The sequence below is a fragment of the Pseudopipra pipra genome, chromosome 1 (assembly GCF_036250125.1).
Source record: "Pseudopipra pipra isolate bDixPip1 chromosome 1, bDixPip1.hap1, whole genome shotgun sequence".
In the NCBI taxonomy this organism is placed as follows: domain Eukaryota; kingdom Metazoa; phylum Chordata; class Aves; order Passeriformes; family Pipridae; genus Pseudopipra; species Pseudopipra pipra.
In genome coordinates this window covers 29,357,511-29,372,684 of record NC_087549.1, presented here as the reverse complement: position 1 = coordinate 29,372,684, position 15,174 = coordinate 29,357,511, and the positions used below count along the sequence as shown (strand labels likewise).

The 15,174-nt window shown below is 45.0% G+C and overlaps 1 protein-coding gene across 3 annotated transcripts in view; it reads right to left on the bottom strand.

Moving 5' to 3' along the window:
• Positions 1-15,174, bottom strand: part of TPD52 (tumor protein D52) — a 119,094-nt gene extending 103,920 nt beyond the window's left edge. For 2 of the 3 annotated variants that reach the window (XM_064650156.1, XM_064650179.1), the window contains exon 1: positions 15,049-15,174. In XM_064650156.1, coding sequence (XP_064506226.1) covers positions 15,049-15,070 — 22 coding nt within the window. In that variant the 5' untranslated portion in view covers positions 15,071-15,174. Of the gene's footprint in view, positions 1-8,283; positions 8,466-15,048 lie in introns of all 3 variants that reach the window. The other variant, XM_064650145.1, reaches the window with a different exon arrangement.

The following is a 15,174-nucleotide window of genomic DNA, read 5'->3' as shown; positions in this document are numbered from 1 at the left end:
CACAAAAGCTTCCAAACACGTGTCAGTTCATCTAGAGATGTCAGCTGACCCTTGAAAAGCACTGGGAGAGGCACTTCTGTGCTCAGGCACAGTAATTTTTAGCACAGTCACACAAGTCACCCCAAAGTAGTCAGAGCATAGTAACCTCCAGGTGGGCTTCCACAAAGGATGAACACATAACACCAACAGGAGTGACATCTTTTAAAAGCACTGCTAATTCACAAAAACAAGAGAGTATGAGAAGTCCATCTTGTCAAACCAGCCTTCTCCTGTTGACATAATTCCACTTCAAATTTCCCTAACATAATGAAGGAAACTGCTAGCTGCCTGCATTCTCATTAGATTCCAACCAATTTTCTAAACGTAGGCAGTGTTCAGATACTTTCACCCATGGCAACCTAACTGCAGACTTGGTGGGTGTTAATTGAAGCATCATTTTGCCTTCTGTTGTTACACACACACCCCGTGTGTCACACTGCTCAGCAGCAGCCTTCACACAGAAGCTTGACAACCAACCTTTTGCCAAGTTATTTGGACATCTTGTTTTCTTCCTGCCTAATCCCCTCATTGGACTACCCTGCCCTTCTCCAGGCTCACAGCATCAAATGGTTTAAACACATCCAAACAATATATCAGAAGTCAAGGTACTTGATACTAGCCTGGAGCCATTTCAAGTAAGTTATCAAAGTGAAGATGATCCCAAGCTTCTAACCTACACTTTTTGTCCTCAAACCCAACTTTAAATTTATTGCAATTTGGACAAGAATTATGCCCTTCCAATAAATGCATATTACAATGTGGAAATTTGTTTGAAAACTTACAGCTGAATGTGGCGCTTATTGCACACACTGCTGCCAACAGAGGTGGCTATGCTCAAGTTCCTGAGACACCAGTTACTTTTAAGTGGTCCCTCCCTAGAAGCACAAACTTTTCTAATTTCTCAAGTCTTACGGCTTCTTGCAGTCACATCATGTTCTTGAAAACTGCAAAGCTGTAAAAATATCCATTTTTTTCCAGAGTTTCCACACACAAGTTATTGGTTGCATGATTAAGCTGCACTCCTGCTGTAGCCTGGCACCTGATTCAACTACCCATGACAAAGATGAGCTTTTTGCCTAAGAATGATGGCAACCAACAGGTTGATATTATTTTCCCTTATCAGGCCTTGACTAACTAAGTTTAAGATTTAGACTGGTGCTGTCAAACAGGTGTAATTGCATAACACAGAGTATAATTTCTCAAACACAAGCAACTGCAAGCTGCAAGCAAGCTGTGTAGAAATCCTATTAACATTTTTGCTCTTGGCTTATCTGAGAGTATAGTGTGAAACGTCTGTGAAACCATAAAACTCCGCTTTCTCATCAGTAGAAGTGCACTAGTACAATAAATATGCAGTCATATACGCCCCAGAAATCTCTCAGGTCATAAGAACATGCTCCTGATCTCTCTTCCTCCAGTCAAATCACACCTTTAGACTAGTAATGGTTTTTGCCACAAAGCCTTTGGAGAAACAGCCTGTCCATGAGGTATGTAAAAGCAGACAATAGACCTTGAGCCAGTTACACTGCTTAGCCAAGCAGATAAGCTCATAATGAAGACAAGCCATTATTATTCATCTACATTTCTCTTACTGCAGAGTTTTGGTGAGCACTCCTAAACTTAAGAAAATAAAACCTAACAAAGGAGTGCTAATGACACAGCACCAGATTGCTAGTATAAAACACTCGTGCATCAGTTCATTATCACTGGGTATCTCTCACTTGAAAACCCAGAGTAAGTTGTGTTGTTTCCTCTGCAGCACCAAACAAGATACATCACCTATTCCTTCACAGTCCAGCATTTTACCAGTCACCTTATAGTAGTACAACTGTGTCGTACTTGAAGTGTACACAACTGTGTAGTGTTGAAGTGTCCCATTCCAGACAGAGTTTGGCTGCTGTTTGCCCATAATGCTACATGGCACACCCAGCTAGGCAGTACCAATTCCTGCAGCGCTTCCAAACAGATTGGGAGCAACGGCTGTCACTAGTTAAGGGGCCTTGGACCACATTCTGCCAGGGCTGCAAATTGGACAAACTCAGGATGTGGGCTTGAATATGGCTGCACTGCTCTTAATCCCATTTAAGAGATGAGAGGGAGAATCCTGCAACTTCTCATGCAACGACCAGCAGCAATTCACTAACAAACCAACTGCACTGACTAGCTTTTTTTCCTAATATAATGGAGATAATGCATCTACCTTTAGAGTATTATGACCACTGAAGTTGCCATTATATTACGTACTCTGAGATTTTATCCGATTGATATGTCCTTGACTCACTTTTAATGCTGCCTGAGCTGAGTAAATCCTGTTAAGAGACATTTGCCCCTACTCCAAGTCAGACTAGGACAGTAAATTAAATGAAACTGTTATCCTAAAGAGATACTGCTGTCACATAAATCAACAGTCATAAAACTCATAAAACTAATCACTCCAACAGCTAAGGAAGGCAAAGAAAAAGGTCAAGAAAGTTTGTCCACAGATGATTACACACAAAGACATAAAGCTTTCAAGGATTTCCAGGTCCTAGAAGACTGGAGCATACCCCCTTCTATCAGATCAGACTTTGGACATGAGATGTCACTTTTTGCCTCTGTGTGACATTACAGGCAACCTATATTTTCTTTTTTACAACCTACACAGGTTCAGATCATACAAGTACTGATCTATCAAGATTTTGAAGCAGTATTCATATATTTTTGCACAATCTAGTTGTGTCTCAGTCCATTCCACACAAAGTAAAGTTTTCCGAAATATCAGCATGCTTGGATAAGCTGATTTCCACGCTCATCATTTATATTTCACAGCAAAGTAGAACAAGCTAAACCATTCATTTTAGTGAAGTATATGAGAGTGGACAAAACTGGAAATACCCATCTCGATGAACATAAAGTCAGGCAGATATTTTTCCTGGTTCTGGTACAGTTGACATGATGGAAACTGCAGGGGGGTGGAAAAGTGAAGTGCGTCTGAAGGACCAAAGTTTGAAGGATATCTCTCAAAGGAAATTGAACTTCATCTCTAAAAGCAGGTGAGGGAGGAAAGAAGGGAAGGGGGAGGGGTTGTTGGTTTTTTTGTTTGTTTGTTCAGTTTTGTGTGGGTATGGTTTGAGAGATTTTTTGCTGCGGTTCATAGTTTGGGGGTTTTTTTTGTAAAGAAAGCAGGCCTCCACTGATTTTAGTGAGCAGCTGGTCCAGAACTGCACTGTTTTACAAGTTGCCTCCTCCCAGTATTTGACCTGGAAATGAACAAATTCCAAAAATAAAGCTTTACACTGCTAAGTGAATTCCAAGTTTAGCATCATTCCCTATTGCACAAACTAATCCACACTGCCCATTTCACAACTGTAATTGTCAATACATATATTCATGGCCATTCTGAGCACAGGTCATGCTCTAGTGTGAGTTTAACAGATCTGTTCTGTGTAACGGATTTACCTGGCAGACTTTTCAAACTTTATGCTTAAGGACTGCTATAGCTGATACCCAGGTTATTGTTACATCAGGTTTGGCACATCATAGCTCAGCCACCAGCACAAAAAAACACTCAGAATAATTCAGAGATTAAACAGTTTTTAATAATGTAATTCACAATTTTTCATTCTAGTAAAAACTGGATCAGGATACTGAAGAGGGGAAAGTCCAAGCACTGCCTTGCATACTGCTGTCAATCCCCAAGTGTGACCTTTACTAGGGAGCTGTGATATGGCATTACAAACAAAAAGCCACCACACCCCACAGAAATGCTGCTGGCACCACCTTGCAGGAAAGGGAAACAAGACCTCTCCAGTAACATTACCTTGGAACAGGCAGATTAGAGAAGTTTTGTCACTTTACTTGACACTTGTTCTATCCGCAGTTTATCAGTTTTCCTTTCCAAAAAGCTTAAAAAGTCTTCTTAGCAAATCTTGACAACACACACAGGTCTTCCTTTGACTTTTGTATCCCTCTTCCCATGCCACATTTTCACTTTTTCAAAAGATGCTTCTTGGATAGGAAAGTACTCTTCATTGAGGATGGGATGGAAGTATGTTTCTGGGATTCACCCAAGTGAAGTTTGCTCTTGAATTGTAAATAAGAAACAACCATATTAAAGACTTCACATACCAGTGTGTTAAAACAGAATTAAAGAGGACTGTAAATTTATTCCAATAAAGCTCTCCCTTCTGCCATCTATCCCAAAAACACTCCCTCACCACTGCAGGAAGTACTCAACAGGTCACACTGCTGATTCCACTGACACTCAAGTTATTTTCCCTCTTATACAATCTTCAAAAATCTTTCATGCCAAAAAGCCTGCACAGTGACAGGCATGGAAGCCAATCGAAACCATTCAGTTTCAAAGCATCAACTCCAACAGGTTTCTCTTGCTGCTGTTTAGAAATATGCAGAAACTAATTCTCCCTGCTCACAGCTGCTCATCAACCATAGCATTCATGTTCATCTGCAATTCACACACAAAGGTAGCAAAGCAGGATGCCCCAAATACCCTTTAAGGGTGGTGTAAGTTTCCCAATTAAAGATTTGCTCAGTATCTGTAATTTACCATAGAATGGCTGGGGTTGGAAGGGAGCTTTAAAGGTCATCTAGTTCCAGTTCCCCCTCCAAGGGACATCTTCAGTTAGATCAGGTTGCTCAGAGCCTCATCCAATGTTTCCACTGGACCTTCCAAACATCCAGCGGACCATCTAAAACCTCCAATGTTTGTTTCCAGGAATCAGGCATCCACCACCTCTCTGGGCAACCTGTTCCAGTGTTTCACCACGCTCACTGTAAAAAAATTCTTCTTTTTATCTAGTCCAAATATACCCTCCTTTAGCTTAAAACCATTAACCCTTGTCCTATTGCAACAGGCTTTACTAAAATGTTTCCCATCTTTCTTTTAAGTTCCTTTTAAGTACTGAAAGGCCACAATAATGCCTCCATGGAGCCTTCTCTTCTCCCGGCTGAACAACCCCAACTCTCTCAGCCTTTCCTTGTAGGAGAGGTGCTCCATCCCTCTAATCATCTTTGTGGCCCTCCTCCAGATCCAATTTAACAGGTCCAAGTCCTTTCTCTGCTGAGGACCCCAGAGCAGGACATGCTACTCCAGGTGGGGTCTCATTAGAGTGAGGAAGGGGAGCAGAATCACCTCCCTCAGCCTGCTGGCCATGATTCTTTTGATGCAGCTGGCTTTCTGGGCTGAAAGCACACACTGTTGGCTTATGTCCAGTTTTTCATCCACCAGCACCCCCAAATCCTCCTCTGCAAGGCTGCTCTCAATCCCTTCACTGCCCAGCCCGCATTAAAGTCCGGGGTTGCCCTGACCCAGAACAATTTACAGGAACAAACTGTACATTTAACACAGTGACCAACTTGCAGTTCAGAAGCTGGTGTTTTAAGCAACACACCCAACGGGTGCATTGGGCAGAAGGCTCACTTACCATTACAGACATGCTCTCGGAGAACAAACCACCTTTCCAGCATGACTGGTGGGCTGTTAAAACCAAGTCCTCAAAACCATGACTGAACAAGTACTCCCAAACATAAACCAGCAAAACCATGAAACTTCTTCTTCTTCTTTACAGAAGTGCTCTGTATTGTCCAACCAACCGGACCAGCAGGCGGCTAGTGCAGCACTGCACACACTGGCCAAATCCTCGACACACGCTGCGGCAGCTGTTACACATCTCTGGCAGTTGTTACATGCCTAGTGAGCTTCTGGGTTTTTCCTCCCTTGATAGGAAACATAACCTAACAAGTTTATATTGAACAGCAGCACTGGTTGCTGGAACTGAGTAAGGAAGAATGCACTTGGAGTGATTTCTGTGGAAAAAATTAACTGCTGGAGACAACACAGTCCTAAACCAAATTCTGCCCCCAACAATAATCAGAGATTCCTCCAGAAAAATCAGTAACATAGCTGACCAAGTATTTAAAGATTAACATGAAGAGCAGGAAAGCAAGGTTTGTTTGCATATAAAAATCAAGATCTTATTCAAAAAGCCATTCAGACACTGCATTTTACTTTCCCAAAGAAGTGTACTACTACCTGCTTAGTGCCCACACTTGTTCTGCTACACTGAGTAAAGTGCTAACGAGATCAGTATACAAAACTCAAATAGCAGTTCACAAAATACAGACAGGTGTACCTCAGCATTTGCTAGAAGTGTATTAAGAAATGCAAAGGTATTTCAGGTAAGGCTACCATTTAAGACTGATTACTATAAACAGTTATTTAAATGGTAGCAGTGACTGCTTATTCCTTCATCAGTCTTCAGATAAGGAGATTTAAAGGAGGTGCCTAGAACACATCTCTACTGCAGTTAAGCACTGCTTTAATGGAGAAAATAACAGTAAAGCTTCAAAGTCTTCCCCTCCTTCCAAATTACTGCATTTAAATAATATAACAGTAGCAGCCAGCTAGAAGCTGCAGTAGAGTTTTTAATAGTTAAGCTATATAAATGACAACTTCTATAATGCACAGGATTCCATACACACATCCTTAACCGGGGTTTGGGATGTGTGTCCCCAGCCCAAGCTTGGGGCTGAGGTCCTCATACACCCTGCAGCAGGAGCTGGTAGGGAAAGATACTGTGCAGGGATCCAGCCATGGCCTGAGACCTGGGAGAACTAGGGAGATGAACCCATCCATGATGTGCTCAATCTTGCTTAGTAAGAAGATCAGGGATGCTTGACAAGAAGCAGCACAAACCCAGACAATGGCAAGCTGGGGTTGTGGCCTTCTTCAGATGTACAGACAGTTCTCTTTAGGATCCTCTGCAGGAACTTCTGCTCCCTGCTCCTTCAAGTGTCTCCAGAGGTGGTGATGGACCACATGGCAACGCTCTGAATACAGTGAGTGTACTCATCCCTTGCTCAAGGGCCCACACACCACCTACTTGGGATAGCAGAGCTACACAGCACCTGAAGGGTCTGCCCAGGCAGCAGACACAAAGGGTTGTCACAGAGTACAAGAAGGTAAAACAAATACCTGCCAGGCAGGCACCAGAGCAGTCTTGAGAGAAGAGAAAGACAAGAAGTCATTTCAGGTCTGTTGTCTTACTCAAGAACAAATTCTCTGCCAAAAAATAAAAAAGTTTTGGAGCACAGCACTGCAAGTCGAGGAGATGAAACACACAGAATGAATGGTGCTTTTCAGAGCTCACGGCTCCAAGCTAAGCACATTGCAGTAAAACAGTTCATTTTCCTTCTGCTGAGACAGTGACATCTGGCCACAGGAAAGTCAATATTTAAATCAGGCTCCATTCCCACCCCATGCCTAGGCTGGTACTACTTTCAATGCTCCTCATGCCTGAATGCATGTGAGTTGCTCAGAAAGCCTCTTCAGGGACTGCCTAGCACAGATGTGAGTGGTGCTATGGAAACAGCGTGCAACAGCCTGTGATCTGCTCATGCAGACTGAGGCCTGTCTGTGCTCAAGCATAAATCCAACCTCTGCCAACAGTAATCAAAGTGCACTGAAGAGTCAGTAGGTTAAAAACAGTGATTAATTTGGGGGCTTCTGCTCTGTCTTCGGTCTGCTTGCCAAGACTCCTCCGATGTAGGCAAAACACTTCTGAGCTGTGCTGAAGGGATTTCTCTTCTACAGTGACTAGAGAGCAAGGCACACTTCAGCCAGTGTGAGCTGTGCCCATTTTATATGCCTGACCCTTCTTCTGAGTTGGAAATACTGGTTCCTACTTACAGGACAGCTTCTTTAAAGACAAGGCAAGTCCTCATACAGCTCCATTCCTGGAGCCTGTGAGGAAAAGACGGGGACATATCAGGACCTTGAGCTACTCTGCAGAGACTACTGGGTACTAGAAGACGTAAGTTCAGTGAAATTGCCTTCTTCAAAGGCCACCCTTCCCATCAGCGGCTGCAGATGCCCATTATTATCCATGTATTCCCAGAGACTGGACTGCTGTAGATCACTGAATGTATATCAATGAATGTCAGACATTCAAGTGGAATGCCTCAAGTGGAAGCATCAGAGGGGTTTCTTTTAAATTCTGCTACCCTGATCCAATTAATCAAGACTCTAATGTCACAATGTGATACACGATTAGGTTGAGAACACACTAAGACAGAGAGATCAGTAGGATCACTTATTGCTCATCTTGACACTCCTGCTAGTAGTTTAATTAAAGTACTTTAGAAAAAAGTAAACAAAGCAAAACAGGCATGAGCAACATTCCCAATGCTCACAACTGAAACATGCAGTTTGGCCAGGCTAAAGAGCAGTTAAGAAGCATTACTTACAAAGGTTTGTTTTCAAACTTTTTGAGGTTCTTCTCATGAATTGAGATCGCTGCCAGCCACGGGACAGGAGAAGCATCTGACTGAGAACACCAACTCCAGCCCAGGTTGCCTTCCTTAGCACATCTTTTCATCTCGATCCTGGGCTTAGGGGGCTCTGATGAAACTCCACTTCTCTCTAGCTGCTAGAGAAGGGAAAGCAAAACAGGAGAAACACCTGCTGTTCTGCCTCTGCTAGCCTCATCCACTGCCCCCAGCAAGTTGCAGGTGCTCAACAGCTTCTTTGTTACTCCACAGTATGACATTACCACTAGTGACAGGACTTAAGCTTTGAACTGCGTAAGACCTCAGGACTAGAGGCTTGTCAGGCTTGCACTGTCTCAACACTTCTTAATTTGCCTGCAGCTTTGTTTTACTTGGCATATGTCAGAGAGCAGAGACATGGGAGGAGAGAGTACAAGCATGGCACAAGTAAAGGGACACAGGGTTGACAGCAGAGATCCCACAGCTGTAAGAAACTCATTACTTGCCAACAGAGATCTGCAATTGGACAAAACTATTTTAGAGGTAATAAAGGGAACAAAGCAATAATATCTAACATATCTAAAAGGCATTTTATGTAATAGATTTGAATGTAACGTGGAGCTTGCAGAGCAATGAAAGAAACAGCAAATGTGTAAAAAGCAAACACAACAGAAGGATTCCAGTGAATCCTACAGTGAGGAAGAAACCACCACCATCCTATTCCTCCCAGCAAAGGATTCACAGAGGGCAACTTTCTGTAATATCCCTGTCACCACCAAAATGACACTACCAACCTCAGAAGTCAGGGGAAGGATGAGAATAACACCAAGAATATGTGTAAAAACTAAGTGCATATGTTACCTTTATTATTACCAAGACTTCATCTGCATAAATAGTCTCTTTCTGTAGTAGGATCTAAACTAGTTATAATTCTTGAATTACATTGTTAAAATGGCAATTACATTAACAATAAATTATTGGCTTTCTTTCTATACACACACACAAAGCATGCTTCCTCTTTGCCTATGAAGTTTTTAAGCACAGCAGGCATTTGTTGTGCTGCTGAGAGGCTACAGGAGAGGGGCAGTTCAGAAGCCTGTCACTCCAAACCACATGTGGCACGGCATGCTCCTATAGACCTCCGTTCTCCAGAAAATGGAACATTCCAGGATTAGCCAAGGCAGCATTTGCTGTGCCACTCCACTGCCAGTCAGCACTCAAGGACACTTATTGCTCTGCTCTCATACTCTGGAATAGAGAAGTCAGCTTGCAAAACAGGAAAGCTGCCTCTTTCAGTGACAACATTCACACCACAATAATAGTTCTGGTTTCTCTCTAGATAGCATCATCCATCCACCCCTTTCTGCTTGGGGGCAGAGGAGAAGGAGGAAGACAAGCAAGAGGAAATGACAGGAGTGACACTGAACCCTCAGGAGAGATCCAGATTAGAACCTTCTGGGTAGCTGGTCTGTTACTACGGCCCTTTTCAAAAGAGAGGGCTTGCAGTAGAAAGCCTGCCCTACAAGGTTTTTGAGTGAAGGCTCCCAGTCACTCTGGTTAACACACATCCAAATATGAGGAATTTTGAAGACACTACCTCTGAGAGAAAGCTGTTCCTCTGGAGTCTTAAACTGAAGCTGATACAGAGTGACAGTGGTTTAGTGTTTAATCTCGCTTAATGTTTTCAGTCACCCTTTGTTTGACATTTTTCTGCTTACTCACTGCAGGATATTAGAAGAACAAGGGTAAATACCTCCTTTCCTCCAAAAGCTTTGAGCAAATCTCAAATCAGAAGTGCCCATATAAGAAAGACTTCACCAGAGGCAACAGTGGGGTCATCATCATCCTACCTGGAGGTTTCTCTTAAAAGTATGAAAAACCCTACACCCATCAGATGTCTGCTGCACAGGGCTCAGCAACAAACACTGTTGCTTCTTTCTATTAAATTAAGAAGGGAGGAGTTTGGGCTATTTTCTTTTGAAAGCTGGTCAAGACAACATTGGCTTCCAAGATGACTCCCTGCTGCTGCCACAGAAACATCACTTTTTTAAGAGATACAGCAAATATCCTTCCTTACCTGCAGCAATGTCCAGCACCCTCACGAATCAGCAATCCACAAACAGCTCACTGATTTCACATGGCAAATCTAGTTCCTTGACTAGACTTCCAAGACTTCTCCCTCACAACTGTGGGGATCCCAGCCAATGACAATTGCCAGGACTCCTTTCTGTGAAGGAAGAGGACAAAGCCTACCCAGCACCCTAGCCTTTACAACATTCAGGGCAGCCAAAGCAGCTTTTGGGGTGTGCAGAGCAGAAAGCATCAGAAGCCCCAACACTCATTTCCCTCATCACCTGGCTCCTCCCAGGACTATAGGGACATCTGGCTCACAAAGCAGAGGCTGTTAGTCAAAGGCTGCTGTATTTAGCAGCTGTAGAAGACAAGGGGAAAAAAAGACAAGGTAGACAGGAGCAAGAAAATGAATACGAATAATGTTCCCAAGGCAGAGCAGAGCAGTATGTGGTTGCTGACAGCCCCTGCAGATGGAAGGGGCTGCACTCTGCAGCCTCCAGGCACAGCTAATAGCAGCTCAATAGCACTCGTGCCTAGGCCAGGAGAGGTGTTAACATATGGCAAGAAAAACCAGCCATGAAAAACAGCTGTTCCCACTTTACCCACAAAGCACTCAGATCTAGCAGAGCACAGCACTTGCTCAGCCTGTGCCAGTGCATTCTTAAGTCAAAGTCAAGGGTGCAGCACTTCATTTTAGGTCAGCAAAGTCAGTCTGAGCCTACAAGGTCTCCCATTTTTCCAGTGGGCATTTGCAGTGGGAAAAAGGGGAACCCATGGGCTGCTTCAAAGTGTAGAAAACTGGAACAAAAGGATTTGCATCAATTTCATGTCATAGTGATTTTAAAAGCCCTAAGCAGTTACAGCTTGGCCTCACTGGAGGATCAAAGGACACAGATCCTTAGCTAAGCTTTCCTTACACTGAAAGGTCTGAGAGTAGACCTTACTCTGGCTGAGTGAGGGATTGTCTTGACTGCATGTGACCAGCTGGTTGCACGGAACTGGGAAAGAAGATCTGTGCATACCACAACACAGATTCTTTCCACAGCTGTAGCGCTGGGCTGATCCCCTCCTCCATATTCTACTGAAGTGAGTGCAAGTGTGAATGAAGAGTTCAAGTTACCCTTCAATGCTCAAGCATTGGAGAAGGCAGGAACAGCTGACGTTGCTCCAACCTCCAGCTGCCCACCCACCAACAGTTGTGCATCAGCGGCTCCAGTGTCCCTCCAACACAGGGCACTGACCCCCTGCATTTCAGTACCTCGTTCATGCACTGGCTGAGAGGGGAGGACAGCAACTCTATTGAAAAGCTCACATAATGCCACTCCACCAAGTCAGGGCCCTCAAGGGCCTCAAGGAGATTTCCCCCACCAACAGTTTTTCATGCAAGAGAAAGGAAAACTTGCTGCTGTTCAAGGGACCTGCTCATGTAACTCTTCTGAGATTTTTTCCTTTTTCTTCCATCTTCAAGTCACTGCAATAGATGCTCAGATCATTCTTCCTTTGCAGTTCCAAAAACAGTAGTCCACTCATATTTACTTACAAGTGTTTGATTTCACAACTGCACGTTAAGGGAAAAAAAAAATCATACCTACAGTATTGCAAGTACCTACTGATTAGAAAACTAATAAAGCAATAGGAAAAGGTGCAGCTTTGTCCATTAGGACAGTGGGGGAAATTTTGTCCTACTGCTAGCAACAAGTTCTTTCTGCACAAAAAAGAACATTCAAGTCCATTCTGCCTGAGAACTGCAAGTCAAGGGTCTAGGAGAAGAAAGGCTTACATAGTCGCTCAAGAAATCACGTGTAGTGTTTTGAGACTCCTTCTAAGTACCACAAAGGCTGAAGATTTTGAAAGACATCAGGTTACACAAGTGAAGAGCTGCTGAAGCATAAGAGGAACCCCTGAACACAACATCAGAGATGGAGCATTACTAGATAACTGTGCCGTGCTGCTTGTCTTTGTGGCATTGCTCAGTGGCACAGTCCCCTTGTAGGGGCAGCTTCATCCTTATTTTTCTGGCGGTGAACTGTACCAGCACTAACAGTAACAGTAGCAAGCCACAGAGAGACTCTTTTTGCAAGCAAAACCAGGTACTGTTATGATTTTTTTTTTCTTTGGGGGCGACAGGGCAGGGTAGAGAGTAAGGCAGAATCTTTTTGAAAGCACAACTACAATTATTAGTCAATTCGGCAACTAAGTCCATGCAGTGGATCAGATTTTTGTCCATGGCAAGTTAATGAAAAGCAACAGAACAAGGGACTCCTCATCTCAGCATAATATTATATCCATTTGGCTTGAGCTGACACTACTGCTTTGGTGTTTGCAATCACAGAACAAGAGGCCCTGGGTACTTTCAGTCCTCTTTCCAGAGCATATGGAATGCACCGAGCACCATGTGCAGACATTCAGCCAGTCCGAACTTCCCTTAGCTGAAAACAGACACTTCAAGTGAAAAGTTGCTCGATGGTTCCGACGCTGCTGATGGTAGGCTGGTAACACCTGTTTAAGGACTGCTGCCAAACCTGAGTGCTCAAGAGAGAAGGAAGACTTAAACGTGTACTACACAAGGGTGGTTAGCCTTGTCTAGCTGCAGTTTTACCATAGATTAACATAGATTTTCTTCCCACCTCCTAACTTTCACTAGCTGAGAAAGCTGTTATCATAACAACAGAGTGACTTGCACTTTTAAACAAATTAATTGCGGGTTAGAGGAGGCCCCAGAGACAGGACCTGGCAGCCTGGACTTTAACCATGTATGTGGCTTTAGTGAGTAATAATATCTATCATTAAGCACAATTTCCAATGCAAGCACTCCAGTTTGCCAGGGAAAGTGGTCTTTGAGGGCTAACTGGCAGGGAACTAGAAGCCATTAACTAACAGGCACAAGTGCATTGGCTGTTCTAGACTTTCCCACTGTACCCGCAGGTCTTCACCTCACCATGAAAAGAAAACAGCATAATCACTCCAAAAAAAAGGCAGAGGAAGAAGGTGTTGCACCACATTTGCTCCACAGCAGTCAGTTACATCACACTAGGTACACTATTCTGATAAACATCCCTTTGTACAAAGCAGCATTTATAACAAAAATTAGTTCAATAGCAAAACAAGACCCTAAAAAGTGTCAGCACCGTCACCAAAGCTTTTCAAAAAGATCTTTCCCATCGGGAGTCATTCAAGATCCTGCAGCTGTCTTTTAACAGAATGGGCTCAAACGCAAAGAAAAAACTTTTGGGCAAATACTGAATCAGTTTTAATGCTCCTGCAGTTGGAATTAAAATTCTGATGAAACTGAGAGTTGTGCTGTTTTCTGGCTGATCAATTCTGTTTGTTAGTCCCCATGAATAGGCTTTGGGGATTGTTTTCCTTTTTTTTTTTTTTAAATATATATTGACAATAGACAAAGGACTTCAGAATGGTTGAAGGAACCTGCCCGAGGAGGTTCGGCCGCCCCCCAGATTATCTTCAGCTTGGGCAAAGATAACTTGCCCTTTTCTCTATGTACAGAGAAACTCAGAAGTCACTGCTAATTGTACAAGTGTACTACTCAAGCCTCGAAACACTTAACCGAGAGCAAATCAAGGCTGGTGCCTGCCTCAGCTCATCTGGCAGAGCAGAGAACTCGACTGCACAGAGTCAGGGGTTACATTCCCAGCACCTCGCGTGTCTCCAACACCGCAGCCACCACAAGTGAACACTTCCTGCCATCCCGAGTACTCTGAACAGGAATGAAATCAGCCCAAGGGCTCAGACACTGAGCTGGGCCAAGCAGCCCTGACAGCTTACTGCAGGTAGCTTAGTGACCCCAGCCTGCCTTACTTCGCCTAGTGGAAAGCAGCTGGTGTGTAGCTCAGTACCACACCATTTAAAAGACTCCAACTGATCCATGGACCAGTAGGACAAACATAATATACCTCTGTGGAAGAAACTTTCATGGCAAGAGATCCTGTTTGCCTGCATTCAGGTCAGCTTTCATCAAGGCACCAACTACTCTCTTGGGTAAGTAGTCCCAAGGGTTTTTGTTTTAAATAAACCATTAAGTTTTAGGAGGAACGTTTCAGCCACGGCAGCTAGGACAACAGTCTTCCCAGGCAAAATGCACACCATCGCCCTCCTCAAACCACAGAGCCACAGAGGAGCCAGACCTGCTACCTCTCAGGGGTCGAGGGGCAGCTGCCCAAATGGAGCTGCCAGCTGCAGAGCAACCCCGGGATGGAGAGAATTAAGTGGGAACAACCCCTGTGAACAGCGCTGGTCAATCAAAAGTTGCACACTCGTAAAATGGAAGCGCTCTACTTTTACTCCAGGGTGAAAGCAGAAACTTTACTCACACCCCCACACCCCGCGGGAAGGCCGGGATGCGCTGCCCGTGCATCCCGCGGCCCGGGGGTGGCGGGGGGGCCCGGCAGCCGCCCCGTACTCCGCGCCCGCCCCCCGGTTCCGCATTTCCCGAGGCGACGGTCGGCGCAGCCCTGCCCAGGCCGGGGTCGCCCCTTCCGCACCGCCCCGGGCTCCAGATCCGCCCGGGCCGGCTGGGCAGGGCAGGTCCGGGCCGAGCGGCGAAGGGCTGCGAGAGCCACCGCTGCGAGAGCCACCGCCGTGCGCGCCGCACGCAGCGCCAGGCACCGCCACCCGCGGGGGCGCCGCGGCAGCAGCGCCCGCCCCCCGCCCTACCTTGGTCTCTCGGGGGCTCCATGGCGGCCCCGCGACCGTCCGGTGCCCCTCCCGGCTCCGCGCCCGCCGCCTGCCCCGCCGGCGCCTGGCTGGCAGCGGAGGCACCGCCCGTGCCCGGGGGCGGGA